General features: G+C 35.8%; 1 protein-coding gene and 1 long non-coding RNA gene across 12 annotated transcripts in view; one reads left to right on the top strand and one right to left on the bottom strand.

The window, feature by feature from the left end:
- Positions 1 to 16,446, top strand: part of LOC129453480 (uncharacterized) — a 163,565-nt gene that overhangs the window by 128,280 nt on the left and 18,839 nt on the right. For 3 of the 11 annotated variants that reach the window (XR_012365665.1, XM_073861384.1, XM_073861382.1), the window contains one exon: positions 5,144 to 5,242. The exons of 2 other annotated variants lie outside the window; for them this stretch is intronic. Coding sequence is in view for 4 of the 9 variants with exons in the window: in XM_073861387.1 (XP_073717488.1) it covers positions 12,266 to 12,554; positions 12,700 to 12,975 (565 nt within the window). In the remaining 5 variants the exon portion in view is untranslated. Of the gene's footprint in view, positions 1 to 5,143; positions 5,243 to 12,230; positions 12,555 to 12,699; positions 12,976 to 16,446 lie in introns of all 11 variants that reach the window. 6 more of the 11 variants (XM_073861387.1, XM_073861389.1, XM_073861385.1 and 3 more) reach the window with 3 other exon arrangements.
- LOC141359252 (uncharacterized) lies at positions 1,520 to 5,234 on the bottom strand. The gene is made up of 3 exons (XR_012365673.1): positions 5,112 to 5,234; positions 4,892 to 4,959; positions 1,520 to 2,022 (listed from the first exon to the last, which is right to left on the bottom strand). It is a non-coding gene; the product is annotated as an uncharacterized lncRNA (long non-coding RNA).

The raw sequence follows: 16,446 nt of genomic DNA, 5'->3' as shown, positions 1-16,446 counted from the left end.
GTTCGAAACGTCAGCGGGCGCCATATTGTGCACAGAGCCTATTATTTTTAGTTAAATATAAATTGTTGCAGTATGTTTATGACTTGCGAATGTAATGCTCCGTTAATTCGAATGAACCAGGCTTGACGTATGTAGCCTGCAGATGCGACCTCTGGAGGCTGCAGCCTTCCGATTTAGAAGCGTACGGAGGTAACTAATTTCCTTGCCTTCTTTCTAAACCAATGTTGTTGCATCGTCACCTTCTCCGTCGCCACCAGGATTTTCCAAAATGATGCTCACTTATCCTCTCTTTTTTGTGAAAATTGCAGCTCCAAATCCACCAAGTAAACGACTGTGTTTAGGTCTGCCGCCTTGTTATACGTCAAGTGGTGCGAGATCATGACGTGCGGGATCATGGGGTGCGGGATCATGGGGTGCGGGATCATGACGTGCGGGATCATGACGTGCGGGATCATGACGTGCGGGATCATGACGTGCGGGATCATGACGTGCGGGATCATGACCATGAGGCGCAGGATCACAACGTGCGCGATCACAACGTGCGCGATCACAACGTGCGCGATCACGACGTGGGGGATCATGGCGTGCGGGATCATGACGTGCGGGATTATGGGGTGATGACGTGTGAGATCATGACATGTGAGACCATGACGTTGTTTTATAGATTATAGGTCTAAATTATAGATTTTATAGAAAAATCATTAAGATATTAAGTAAAGATCATGTTACATGAAGATATTCCTCACTATAAATAAAAAATGTATTTATCATTAGTAATATGTGTTGCTAAGGACTTCACATGGACAACTTTAAAGGCGATTCTCTCAATATTGAGATTTTTCACTATTTTTAAATAGTTGTATTGTGGCCAAATATTATCCTATCCTAACAAACCATACAATAATGGAAAGCTTATTTATTCAGCTTTCAGCTGATGTATACATCTTACCAGTGTTGTAGTAGCAGTGTTGTGCCTGGAGAAGTATATTGTTAATTTATGCATTTACCCTGCACTACAGCACTGCATCTAAACCATCTGACTGGTTTTGTGGTTCAGGGTCACATATGTTGGGGAATAAAGAGACATATGGAGAGCCACAACATTTTTGTCAAAAAGCCACTTTATTGCCCGAAGCTATGGGTTCCCGACCACTGCTCTACCAATTTTTATGTGAAATGTCATGTATTAGTCTTTGAATGCAATAATACTTAACAGTACGGTTTGATTTAAAGCAGTCTTTTATTTGTTAAACATTAGCATTTCAATAAAGCTGATTTGTGTACAGTGAACAATATTAGCATGAAAGCAAAAAACCCCACACAGTATTCACCTCTTCTCTCTCTCTCTCTCTCTCTCTCTCTCTCTCTCTCTGTCTCTCTTTCTCTCTCTCTCTCTCTATCTTTCTCTCTCTCTCTCTCTTTCTCTCTCTCTCTCTCTCTCTCTCTCTCTCTCTCACTGTTCACACCTCTCACATACACACAAATATACACATTAACCACTAATAGTTTAACACAAACACATATCTCACGTCCGCCAGTACAACAAAACCACATTTCTTTCCACTTCACATTTCACTTAAACCCAAATGAGCGTGTTAATGTGTCAGATGCATATAGTGACAAAAATAAAAAGACAGTTTGTGTTTTAAAAAGAAATACGTTGGTTGTATCCACAGTGATTAATTTATATTTTGTTCACAGTGTTTCTGATGTTGTACAGTTCTGTCTTTCTTTAAACTGCTATTAACATTATTTTAAACATGGTGAAATTTTATTTATGTGTGCTTTTGGCTGTTATTGGTGTGTATTATGCTTGTGAATGTGATGGAGAAGTAACAGATCTTGAGGTGAGAGTGAAGACAGATGTCTTACAAAGGAAAAACTTTAAACTCACACACAGTCAGAATCTGAAGTTATAAAAGAGACTGTAGATGATCAGAGAGCTGAATGTTGCTCTTAGAATCACAGAGAGTTTGTTTATTGTCTCTTGACTCCTGCATACACCACATCACCCTCAGATCCCTGTACACATAAACACAACATAAAACAAATACATTTTATAACAGTTCAATTCATCAAATCATTATTAATTTATTTTCAGAGTAAGACTGTTGTGCATGCATTAAATAGGACTAAACTTTAGGACAGATCAGACTTCAGAACGATGATTTCAATCAAAATGTTTTCCATATTTCTGTTTGATATCTCCTTTAATTTAAAATGTTGTTCTCTGATGCACTTTATTAGTTTTAAGACATTCCGCGATTAATATTACTTTAATGATAAAATGTTACTGTGATTGATAACAAAGGTGCATATACAGATTTTACAGCTTTGACTTTTGTCATAGTAATGAACAATATCTGTCTGAATACTTCTGAGTAGAAGCATCTTTACACTGTGCCTCAAACTCAGTGTCACATAGGTCATACAACTGGAGACCACTCAAGTTTTGCCTTTAACCTTTATTTCAACATGTATGGTAGTTATTTCAATCTAATGTCTGTTGTATTCCACAAAAGCAAATCTCAGAAATTATGTAAAGTCACACATTAGCAATGTGAAAGACTGAGAGCAAGGTCTAGTCATTGCAGGGCTCCAGAAAAAAATGTACTAGGTGCACTATAGCACCTGACCAAAGTGAAGTGAAAATGTCCAGAAGATAACAATAGATTAAGTCTTGACAGACAGAATCTTGTTTTTAATTGAGTTATTCATTTTATTATTGAAGCTATATTACTATTAAAGCTATATTATGCATTCACTGTATTTTGTATTTAAAAATTATGTAAAATATGTATATTATTATAAAAATTATGAAAAATATGCATTATATGTAGGATGACCATACGTGCCATTCTTCCGGGACGCGTTCTGGCCAGGATTTCGGTGCGTCTTACGGAAGTCGTATTTGTTGACCGCATACGCCATTCAGTTAAAAACATAAGACATACAATCGTATTTTCATTCTTACCTTAAAATGTAACGGTTGCTTTTCTGTAATAATAATAATAATCCTCTATGGGTGCTTTCACATACACTGTTTAGGTCGGCCCAAATGACGTGTCTCTCCGAGTACGGTTCGTTTGGGTCAGTGTGAACACAACAGCCGCACTCGGGTGCGCACTAAATGGCCGCTCCGAGACCGCTCTAAACAGGTGGTCTCGGAGCGGCTGTCGCCGAACTCTGGGGCGACCCACCTGTGGTGTGAACACTGCTGGACCTCGGGCCGAACCAAATACAGGAAGTTCTCCACATGTTTGAGCCACTGGGCTTCCGTTGTGACGTGAGCCGGGTGTTATATTGTGGGTTAACAACAAACAAGCCAATTCTGGTCCATTGCAGAGATTCGCTGTCTCCTTTACGTTTGAGCTGATGATTTTATAAATGCATAGCTGTCCTCCACACACAAATAGGCTTTTTAGCAAACGGCTCCGTGAAAAAGGCTTTAATAGAACAGCTGTCTATTAAACTTTCTATTAGATCGTAATCTTTGCATCTCTTTTTCATCTTTCTGATCAAAGATGTTTGTACTATAAGCAAATGGCTTAGAAAAATCTGTTATGTCTGACATTTAATTTTACGGTAACAGAATATACCGTCATACCACCCAGCCCTAGTTTGATTTGTTGCAGGTAACATACATAATTTTATTAAACTACATATACAATAAGTTATAGGCTATTCAGTCTTGTCCAGTTAGCAAATTGTAATGAGATGAGTGTCATAGATATATACATGTATTCTTTATATGTTTATCGTCGTCTTCTAGTTTTCCAGACCTGGGCACCAGATATGATTATTTGTATACCTTTCTTATACCTATAACTTTTTATACAGTAATGTTGGTGTAAATGTATAAGTTCTCCTGCTGTCTTTATCTCTCATCTCTGCAATGTTTAGTGAATCCGCCACCTTATTGTGGTTCTGAGTGGGATGTGTTGTTAGGGTCCCCAAAGGAGTGTGATGACTTTTTTGAAAAAAAAAAAGATTCCTAAATTGACAATGAATTAAGAGATTTTTGTGATGCACAATTATGTATGGAAGAACTCGATTTAGCGGTTCAGAAACTCAAGTCAAACAAATCACCTGGTCCTGATGGCCTTACAGGAAATGTTTATACATTTTCTTGTAGCGATTTGAAAATGATTCTATTTAAATGCCCTTGAATCTATTGAATACAATCACTTGATAGAGAATGATGAATATCTTTTCTTAGACTTTAACAAACCCTTCGACACGTTAGAACATAGGTTTTTATTTAAAGCTTTAGAAAACTTTGGTTTTGGTGAGCACTTTGTCAATATTGTAAAAATGATCAATAAAGGTATGAACAGTTCTATTTCTCTTTCTTATGGGACATCACAAAGATTTCCTATTAGTCGTGGAATAAGGCAGGGATGCCAATTATCACTTTTATTTTTAGATATGTTGTCTACTTTAGTTATTCATGATCAAACGGTACAAAAATTAAAAGTATTTGGTAAAAGTATAGCAATTAGTAAATTGGCAGACGATACTACACTATTCTCAGAAAACAAAGACCCAATTCCTCTGGCTATGTCGTCAGACATATGGCCAATAGCGCTAGGCTTAATGACCATTTTTGACATCTTTTGCCCAATAGTTTAATGCAATTATTATTATTATCATCATAGTTTCACATTTTGTGTTTTTAAGCTCTTGTGTTTCTCTTGTCCCTTTCTAGGTTTGCCCATTTGATTTGTTTTAGTGACATTTGTCTAGTTGTCATAAATATCTTTATATCTAAGTCTTAGTGGTTATTCATGTATGTTGTTTTGGGTACCAGCACAGTACTACACATTATTTATGTAATGTAAATAAATCAGAGATTTTAGGTAATTGTATTAACATACATGAATGATCTTACCGGTTTATTTGCTGGTCTTTTACGGAATGCTGGATCTGTGTAGATGATTTCCGTTGCTCTGTTTTGAACTGTTTTTTAGGAACAATAATAAACACATTTTGGAAAAAAAATCAGCTTGATTTTTTTCCCAAAAAGTGTCAATAAAAGTGAATTATTTTATGTCATTATTTGTTATAATAGCTATTTGTGTACAGCTGTGTTAGTACTAGTTCAATTTTACCCTGTTGTTGTGTGTTTTTGTGTTTCCTGTAGATGCAGAAGATCAAAACTGAAGCGACAATCAGACATCCACCAGCAACACCAGAGAAGATTGGAATGAAGGTGGGATCTTAAATAATAACAGAAATTACTGTAAGTAAATCTGATCTTAGATCAGTCAATATCATTACCGTAACTGAATCTGTTGGACTGACCAGATAAGTGATCTGGCAGTCTGTTCTCAGTTCAGCTCATTAAAAACACAAACATCACCTGTGACTCACCTAAACACAGCTGACAGACATCAGTATTGAGATGTTGAGTCTGATTACTGATGGGATTGTTCAGCACACAGCTGTAAGAATCATTCAGACACTTCAGATGAAGAGAGATGTTGTTGTTGAGATCAGACACACTGATGATGGACAATAAACGATTTCCTTTATACCAGGACAGACTCACATCTCTTACATCTCTCACATTCATCACTGAACACAATAACACACATGATGATGTTTCTAATGATGAAGAGTTTTGTGTGGTGATGACAGGAACAGGCAGACGAGCTGGAAAACGTTTGAGAACAAAAATCAAAAGAGTTTATTATCAATATAAAGCGAGAGACACCACTGAGAGTAATTACTGTATGCGGCTTCACAGAGATTATTGATTTTATTATATGTTTTTATATGTCTGACAATGATTCATAAAAGCTTACAGCAAGAACAATGTAAAGATATTGAGAAACATATTTTACTATCATGCAGTGTAGCAAATTGAATCAACAGACAGATGCAGTGATGTAGTAAAACTCATGCTATTATATCACCAGGGCTTGACAATAACACCTGCCAAATGCGGGTAGATTTTGGCTGTGGCAGGTAAGACAGCCAAGCCCACTAGCCACTTTGGCAGGTTGAATATATTTTTTATTGTAGTTTTCTTAAAAGTTTTGCCAATTTATAAACAATACACAGTGTGACACGAAACTACAACTCCCATGAGCACTTTGCACCCAGCGCAACGCACAGAGACGTTTGTTGAGACAGCAGCAGAGGCTCGCGTTTTGGACAGAAGGGCCACCTTTTTACCAGAGAGAGTGCGATAGCCGATGGATTTGCGAATGCACGGGACACAGTCTGAGCGCATACACGCACACTTCGGGAAAGATAAAACACCTGCATGGAAGTGATTGAAGAGATTTAAAGTGCAGGCACACTCGCAGGGCAATAACTTTTAACAGAAGCCACGATCAAGCATATAAAATGTACTGCTATTGTTAATAAATATTTTAAATGTTTGTCTAAGGTTTTTGCGTTTATCTTTTCAGTTAACCTTCTATACCCCTGCTACACTTTTAATATATTCAGAAATTAATCTATTGATGCCTTAGCATGTTTTTTAATGCACCTAAATATATGATATGATCTATACTGATAAGGGGTGTAACGGTTCAAATTACTCACGGTTCGGTTCATATCACGGTTTAAGGGTCACGGTTCGGTGCGTTTCGTTACACTTTGGTCACAACAGGCTTCTTTACGAAAATTAAAACCTAAGCCGTTTTTAACCTCTGCCAAAATCAACATTTTCATGTAAGAGCACTTGTATTATTATACTACATGTAGCCTACCAACTTTACAGTAACTTCAAAATGCACATAAAATAGCTTAGAACACTGGGTTACTTTTTATGCCACTATCTTCAAGTTTTTTTCGCAAGATGATCAGTTTGTTAATAAACACGAAGGCAATGTTTGCTGTTTCTGTCTCACCTGTGATCGCATGCTATCTATCAACAAAACCCTGGTGATGAAGGCGTAATAAGCGACTCATCATATTAGATGTATTGCCTTGAGCATACAGCACTCGCAAATTTTACAGTTTTGTCTACGTTTTCTTGAGCATCGCTGCTGCAGTAGACTTAAATGAAGCTGGCGGTGCCTCTATTAGCGTCTTTTCTCCTTCGCTTGCCGCACTAAAAGGTCAGGCGCCACACACTCAAACAAACGCACACATCAACACGTGAGGAGGAACTGTGAGGTTGGCAACAGATTTGCATAGCATACTATGAGTTGATTGGACAGGTACTCTCACGTAAACACACGCAGAGCTTATTCAGAACCATACATTAGCAGTTTAATGCGTTCTTTTATCACCAAACTATATTAGAAATGCGTGGTCGAATCAAACAGTCCCGAACAGTGGGAGGATGACGGGACGATTCGATTCTTTACCGAGAACCGTTATATACCAGCTAATAAATGTAGTCTTAATTTGGGTGGTCAGTCTGCATTTGAAAGTCAATCTGCATCTAATCTAGCTAAATCAAGTAAATCTACTCTTAATTAAAAGTCATTTTAGGAGGTCAAAGTCAAGTTTAATTATATAAAATGTATTTTACCAGCAACAAAATTGTGGCCAGTGAAAATGCTGAGTGGCTAGTATTTTTGGAAAACAACCAGCCACTTTGGCGGGTGAGCAAAAAATTTAAATGTCAATCCCTGGATATCACTAAAGTTATTTACTTTAACCACCAATCATAATCTAAACTATCAGTTTTATATACTAAAATATATAGTAAACAATGCAAACTGTAAATATTTACTCACCATAGACAGTAACATTGAATCTTTGTGAAGAGATCTTCTTTGTGCCGCTGATGGTCATTTCATAAAGTCCAGTGTGATTAGTGCTGACGTTTGTGATTGTGAAATCTCCATTCTGATTATTCATTTGTAGTCTGTCTCTGAATCTCCCATCAAGAACATCATCATGTATTTTTGTCTTATTAGCTGCATTATTAATTTTAGTTAAGAGAGTCTTTTGATAAGTCCAGTCGATCACATCATCTCTCTGTAGTTTAGTATCAGTGTTTAGAGTAAGAGAATCTCCCTCCATCACTGACACTGACTTCACTTCATCACCAAACACACCTGCACACACAAACACATTCACTGTCACACCAAAGTTCATCAAAGTCTTTTAAACAAAGTTTATTAGATCTTTTCAATCTTTTACAGAAGCACAAAGACAAACAGAGATTTAAAAACGTGAGCTTTATGAAGAAACGCTTCTTTAAATATAAAAAAAATATTAAAAACCTTTAAAGAACAACATGAGAAAAAGCCCTCTGAATTAATAAATCAGCTTAAAATATTTTAATCTTCTGGCTTTGATCTGGCAAATATACATTAGATATAAATATACATTTATGTATTTAAACAAAAGAATCATCATTTTCCATTCAGATATTGATGAATCTCAAACTTCAAGTTAATTTGACTTTCACACAAATCTTAATAGAGAAAAACCTACAAATATAAACAAATGAAGCTTCTTATATTAACATTAAACCCATTAACATTTAACAGATTATTAAAATAAATAACATCTGATTAATATTTAGATTATATGAATTCAAACTGGATTTCATGATAATATCTCATATAAATAAAATGATATAAATCTGGGGCCGGATTCACGAAAAAATTCTTAAGACAAAAAAGAAGAAAGTTCTTAAGATAAATTATAAGAAGTGCGTAAGAATGTTCCTAAGTGCAATTCTCAAACATTTCTTAAGAAGTTCTCAATTTTTTTCTTAAGAATATCTTAAATTTGTGTCTTGACAAGCTTTTAAATTAATTAAGATACCCTGCTAATAAGGTAACAATACAGTTATCCATTAATCTTTTGACTACCTTGCGATCATTAATGCGATACAAACGAGTGATGCATTAAGACTACTACAGGATGTTATTCGCTGTTGTAACAGAGGCCAGCTAGTATTACACTGTAAAAAAATCTGTAGAAATTGCAGCTGGGTTGCCGGTAACTTACCGTAGATTTAAATTTGTTATTTACTTGCAACATTTTGTTCAAAGTTAAATGAACATTAAACATTTACAAGTCTTTGTCTTTACAGAGTAAAACTAAAAAACAGCATCAAGCAAAACATTCTGGGAAACAAAATCTGAAGCAAAAAACAAAAAGAGGTTGATGATGATTTCTGGTTCCCAGAATGCTTTGCATGAGGCTGTTATTGTATAGTTTTATTCTGTAAAGGTAAAGACTTGTTAATTTTTAGAATGTATTTAACTTTTGAACAAACTCTTGCCAGTAAATAACATACAGTTAAATCTACGGTAAATTACGGCAACCCAACTGCAATAACATTGTAATTTCTACGGAATTTTTTTACAGTGCAAGGCGGTGCGGTGCGTAAATATAATTCCATAAAGTCCCAATCGGTCCGTCATGCGAGTCGAGCGCTCTGGGTGTGCGTGATTCACTCTCCGTGCCCACGGCTTCGTCTCCCGCGACACACGCTCACACGTCAAAAGACGGACGCGGAGGGTGAAGCGTTCTCGCGGTTTCAGAGCCCTCGACTCACATGACGGAGCGATTACCGGTTCACCTCCAGCTTAGAGCGACTTTTAGCTGTTAAGTAATTTCACAATGAATGTATGCTATTACGGAGGAAGTTAAATGTTTGCTAATATGATCACTAATACTTATTTTTGTTTCATGACTTACTGAGTAAGCCATTAAACTTCATTATATGAATGTGGAATTCCTCTTTAAACTAATCTATGTGAAGTAAACTGATTAAATAGCCATTTCAGACTACAAAATACAACATGTCACATTTAAAACAAAACTTTAAAACTTATAAAACATCTTACATTTTGAGATTTAAGACTACTGTAAGGTTATCCTAACTTTAAGATGTTATTTAAGACAGTTTATTTTTCAAGAATTGGAATTCTCCTGAAGTTTTTTCCTTAAGAACATACTTACAGAAAAAAATAAGAACTTTCTTAAGAAGCTTTCTTGAGAATACAAAATATTCTTAACTTTTTTCTTAAGCTTGAATTTAAGATAAAAATGGCAGTTAAGCAGATTTTTCTTCTTAAGAATGTTTTGTGAATCCGGCCCCTGTACTAACAGCTGTAATAAATAATTGAACACATGTATAACTTACCAACCACAGAAGTTAAGCAGAAAAAGAGAAAAACAAACATGAGAAACATTTTCTTCAACAGTTCAGATGTCTAAAATAACAACACAACAACAATCTGACAGTGTTGTGATGTAAAGTCAGGTCAGGTAGAGAAGCTCTGTTAATATTGTTTATGATGTTAAAACAGTCGTCTCGCTTACTCCCAGCAGATTAATTCAAGCCCTCTTAAACCCCTCCCTTTTTTAAATTGTGTGTCATATTATATACAAGCTAATTCAAAGCGCTTCATATAAGGAGAAAGAAAAACATAAAACAACTTGACTTTACATCACAACACTGTCAGATTGTTGTTGTGTTGTTATTTCAGACATCTGAACTGTTGAAGAAAATGTTTCTCATGTTTTTTTTTCTCTCTTTCTGCTTCACTTCTCTGGCTGGTAAGTTACTAATGTGTTTTAATGATTTATTATTAGAGCTGTTAGTAAAGTTATGTTGTTTTATTTTGCTTTCATTCTTATATAAAACCTGAGATATTATATTATTATATAATCCAGTTCAGATCTCACATAATCTAAATATTCATCAGATATTACAGTTATGTTTAAAATAATAGCAGTGTACTAATAAAAGTGAATAAAGTGCAAAAATTTTATAAACAGAGTTTTTTTTCTTATTTTAAATGTATTGAAAACATTACACGTTCAATTCCGAATCAGAGAATTAACACAGTTTACAAGTCTGTCTTGTTCTTTTAAAGGGAAGCAAAGATAATGAATATTAAGCTGCTAAAAAAATATCAGTGTCAACATTTTTATCTGTAGACACTTAAAACTGAAGAAATTTCTTAAGATTTAATTTCACTTTAAGCTACGGAATTACTAATATTTAATTTCATAACCATTTTTGTTGATAACTGCTGCACATCGATATCAAATCAAGTCAACCAACTTCTGGCACCTAGAAACAGATATTTCAACCCAGGATCCACAGTTCCTGTCAATTTTTAGGTTTTGCATCAGAAACTGCATTTTTAATGTCACACCACAAGTTTTCAATGGGGTAGCGGTCAGGGGATTGAGCTGGCCACTCCATAACCTCAATCCTTTTAGTCTGGAACCAAGATTTTGCCCTCTTGCTTATGTGTTTGGGGTTGTTGTCTTTTTGAAACCCCCATTTTAGGGGCATTACTCTTCTGCAAAGTGCAACATAATCTGTTCAACTATTTTGATGTATTTACACTAATCCATGTTCTCTTGTATACGATAAATAGGCCCAACACGGTAGTATGAAAAACATCCCAATACCATGATTTTACCACTTAACCTGATAAGAACAAATTTAATCTCATCAGGCTACAAAATGTAATGTAATTTTCTTGTTTTCTTCCATGTGCTTTGAGTTTTTGTTGCCATTTTAAAGCATCTGAGATCATTTAGGCTGAGCATCATAAACTTTGCTGCATTTCTTTATACAATTTCCCCTCTCAAAACAACTTTTAAATCAAATTGCGTTGTTCCTCTGAGCAGTCTTTGTAATGTTCCGTTTTACTTAGAAATTCAACAACAGATATATATTTTATAACAATGGGCGAAACATTTGCTTCCCCACTTTCTTAATGAATGACAAAAAGGAGCTGTTTGTTTACAGAATTAACACATTTTCTAGTTAAACTTAACACTACTATTATTTTGATCACGCCACTTTCAATAAGTTAATTACTCAGAAGTAGTAGTGTGGATATCATTACAAATGGGTCTATTGTTTTTCTATTACACTACTACATCTGTAAGTAAACCATTTCCAATTCAGAAATATTACTACTATGAATAACACTGGTTCATCAGCTTACTGATGTGACACTGCTATTATTTTGAACATAACTGTATATACAATCATACTAAGAATGTATAATATTTAACAAATGTATGTTTATATTTAATGTATATTTACCAAACCAAAGCGAGATGATTAAATTAATAAAATGGCTTCAAATATTTTAGAGGTCTTTTTTCATGTTGTTCTTTAAAGGTTTAAGTCATTTTTCATATTTAAAGAAGCGTTTCTTCATAAAGCTCACAATTTTAAATCTCTGTTTGTCTTTGATGGAAAAGATCAAACAAACTTAATTCAAAGACTTTGATGAACTTTGGTGTGACAGTGAATGTGTTTGTGTGTTCAGGTGTGTTTGGTGATGAAGTGAAGTCAGTGTCAGTGATGGAGGGAGATTCTGTTACTCTACACACTGATACTGAAATACAGAGAGATGATGTGATAGACTGGACTTATCAAAAGACTCTCTTAACTAAAATTAATAAAGCAGCTAATAAGACAAAAATACACAATGATGTTCTTGATGGGAGATTCATAGACAGACTACAAATGAATAATCAGACTGGAGATCTCACCATCACAAACATCACAACTCAACACACTGGAGTATATGAAATGACCATCAGTAGCACACAGAAGATCTGTTCACACAGATTCAATGTTACTGTCTATGGTAAGTAAATATTTTAAGTAAAGTTTTTCCTGACTTAAATTACAATTTGGCATTTTAATGATCATAATTACTCCCAATAGTCTCTCTTGCTTTGTATTAATTGTATATGCTTTTGATTTTTGGTTCTATTATTCCATGTTTACAGCTCATCTGCCCGTTCCTAATATCACCAGAGACTCTTCACAAAATTCAAACTGTTCATTATTGTGTTCAGTGTTGAATGTAAGAGATGTGAGTCTGTCCTGGTATAGAGGAAACAGTTTATTGTCCAGCATCAGTGTGTCTGATCTCAACATCAGTCTCTCTCTATCTCTGGAGGTTAAATATCAGGATACAAACACATACAGCTGTGTACTCAACAATCCCATCACAAACCAAACTCAACTTATTAACACCACTCAACTCAGTCAGACGTGTTCAGGTACAGCTTTTATTTAGTTAGTTCATTTGTTTTGACTCAGACTAGTGTTTAAATGTTTTGAAATATATTTATAATTTTTTTTAAAAATGTTTTAATGTGAAGGTGTATGTTTGAATTAATTAAATTTTTTTGTTTACAACAAAGGGCCGACTTATTAACTTTTCATTATAACTAAAATCTTGTTTTAAACAACACTATGTAGTTTCCATGTAAAAATTACTTACAGCTCCCCCATGTGGTTGAAAAGCGCAACAGTGCCTGGTATCAGACACTCTTCTGTAGGCAGGGGGAGGGGCGGGTCTGTGTGCTCTACCCTCCACCACCACTTTCAGAGTGTGCTTGTAGCAGCTAGGAGGCTGCTCAGGTTGCAGCAACAGTACAATTTGTCCAGTTAAAAGATGTTCTATCACTGAAATAATTTTAGAGACATTATTTAAAGGTAAAAAAACTACATTGTGTTGCTTTAAAACAATATTTTGGAAATGGTGACTTACAAAAAAAAATTGAAAAAATGCGGCACCTTAAGAAATTACTGACGAAATGACAAAAGTACAGTTTAACAAGATATAGATAGATAAAAAAATTAAAATCAACACATACATTTAAAATGTATTTTGAATGCTTTTAGTCACACAATAATTCTTAGTCACATTTGTGTTATTCCATAGTTTTGAAGAGTTCAATATTTTTATTCATGGAAAATATAAATTAAAGAATTATTTAGTGTTTCTAAGCTTTTGAACAGTAGTGTAGTAATTAATTAGGGTCAAGTCCAGAATGGGCAAGACCCCTATTGGGATTTTTAGTTTTCTTATTATTAGGGGTGTAAGGGGAAAAATAAAATATATTATTCATCTGTTTGGCCCAATGGCGGAAACCAAACATCATGGCAGAAGGGTCGTCGCGCGTTCAGACTTTTCCGGCCCTATCAATGACATTTTATCATTACGCAACTTAATAAGATAACAAAAGATATAAACAGTGTTTACATAATTCTGAATCAAACTGATGTAATTGCAGAATTTAGATAAACGTTTGATCATTCTGTTTGACTCATGTTTATATTGAACTCATTCATTCGATTACCAATTTCATATCAGCCCACACCGGCCGTTGTGTGGGTTCCAAACACAAACTCGATCATACTAGAGGTTGTAACTAGCTAAAGCAATTTAACAATGATGATCCAGCAATCTCTTGTTAAAAGGTCCCCATGTACCTCTCTAAAATCGCCAATTCAAATGCGATTACAAAACAACTTAGTTAAGGTTAAAAATTAATCTGACCATACAATAACCAGAGGTTAATAGCTAAAGCAATTTAATGATGCCGCTCCATGCTCACGTGCTCTCATTAAAAGGTACCCATGTGCCCCCTACTGCCATTTACAATAGAATTATAATCAGAGGTTTAGCTTAGCTCCTTCTAGCTGCTTAAAGTTAAATCATATGACTATAGAATAACATAATTATAAAATAGATAATAGGACCATCACTCTGATAGTCCATACGGCTGCACACCAACATAGTTAAGAGGCAGAATCTAATTAACATGAATTAACCCCGATCAAAGATTTGTGGTAACAAAGGATATCGTAATACTTTATAGTAACTTAGAAGAGTCAATTATACAGAGCAAATTAGAATGAATGCAAACGTAAAAATGTATTAACCAGGTGGGAAAACATAATTCAGAAGCCAATTTACATTCCAATTCAAATAGGAAACAATCAAGCCAAAAATCATTGCATACCGGGTAGAGATGAAGATCTGGTTACAGATTCCTCAAAAATAAATAAAAATACATGATGCTCAATCAAAGATAAAGCATCGTGGGGGTGCATTTCTAGATATAGAAAATCCCACCTGAATCTTTTAAAATTTTTTACGATTTTTTTACCATTGAAACCATTCATAACTCATATGACACTAAACAAGACCAGATTCAGATACTTTGTGTATGCAGAATGTAGCATTACATATCCAGTTTGCTTTGAGAAAAGGAGAAGAGGGGGACAAGAAAGTGTGGATGGGTGTGACTCTTCTTTCCCCACACCATGGGGTAGCTGTCTTGGGGGCTAGATGTGAATTCTTTGAGAAATGTTTCAGATGATAATTCAACAGGAATTAGAAATGGTTCCCTGTGGATTCAGCCATTTGCTGCTGGTCTTAGAAATAACTTTTGTCAGGGTTTGGTACCATCTGACAGGGGTCAAGCGAGGAAGTGGCGTGGACACCTATTGTCATTGTTAGTTTTTAGGGGTCAAGCTACTTCTTCTTCTTCTGCCATTGCGGCCTATGGCAGCCCATAGAACTGTATGTAGGAAAGTTAAAAATTTGGCACATTGATAGAGGACAGTCCAAATAATATCCACAGAATATTTGGAGTATCTATCTCTAACCCACTAGCGCCACCAACAGTAAAAATTTACATTAGTTTTTGCTTATTTTTAATTGTTCGTAAAACCTACTTTTTCAAACTCGTCCTAGAGCTTTTATCCAATTTGCGTAAAAATCAGTGTGTAGCATCCAGAGACACTCATGGCAAAAAGTTACGGAATTCGTGTCGATTTGCCAATCCGTTTTCATATACGGCATCAACGAATTTCACGTAGAGTGCGAAACAACGGGTTTAAGGCTGTATCTTAGCCAAAGTTAAGCGTATTCACATGACACTTGGTAGTTTTGATGGCAGGCATGAGGCAATCAGCAAGGGGATCAAAGACAGCCGATACCGCCAAGCCACAGCCAAGGCTATCCACTTCATCAAGGAAGGACAAAGGCCAAAGGAAACATCTAAGAGCTGCTCAGAGGGGTTGCTCTAAACAGCTCGAGACTGGACAATAACAGTTGACCTAGAGAGGCAACTGAGGATCCCAGCACACATCACCCAGTCCACACTAAGACCTGACATCATCTTGGTCTCTGAGGCCACCAGACAGCTGATCTTGGTAGAGCTAACAGTGCCCTGGGAGGAGAGGATGGAGGAGGCTCAGGAGAGAAAAAGGGAAAAATATCAGGAGCTGGTGGAGCAGTGTCGGACGAATGGGTGGAGGACCAGGTGTATGCCAGTGGAGGTAGGCAGTTGGGGATTTGCCAGCCACACACTGAATAAGGCATATGGTATACTGGGCATAACAGGCGCCAACCGAAGAAGAGCCATAAGCAAGAACGTGGAGGCAGCAGAGAAAGCATCCAGATGGCTCTGGTTGAAGAGGGGAGAACAATGGTACACACCATCTAGAGACAATCTAGACAAAAGTTATGAAAAGCTTTTTGATAGACCAATCAGTTATCATATAGTGCATCAAATAATTAGATGACGAGCACGCCAAAGTGGATTTGTGGCTATATCTTCGCAAAAATTTAGCATATTGAAGTGAGTATTGGCAGTGGTTCAGTGGTTAACGTAGGTTGTCTACAAATCTGAAGGTTGGTGGTTCAATCCCCGGTTCCACCTGACCAAGTGTTG

This window comes from Misgurnus anguillicaudatus, chromosome 23 (genome assembly GCF_027580225.2).
Source record: "Misgurnus anguillicaudatus chromosome 23, ASM2758022v2, whole genome shotgun sequence".
In the NCBI taxonomy this organism is placed as follows: Eukaryota; Metazoa; Chordata; class Actinopteri; order Cypriniformes; family Cobitidae; genus Misgurnus; species Misgurnus anguillicaudatus.
This window is presented reverse-complemented; position numbering and strand designations above follow the sequence as displayed.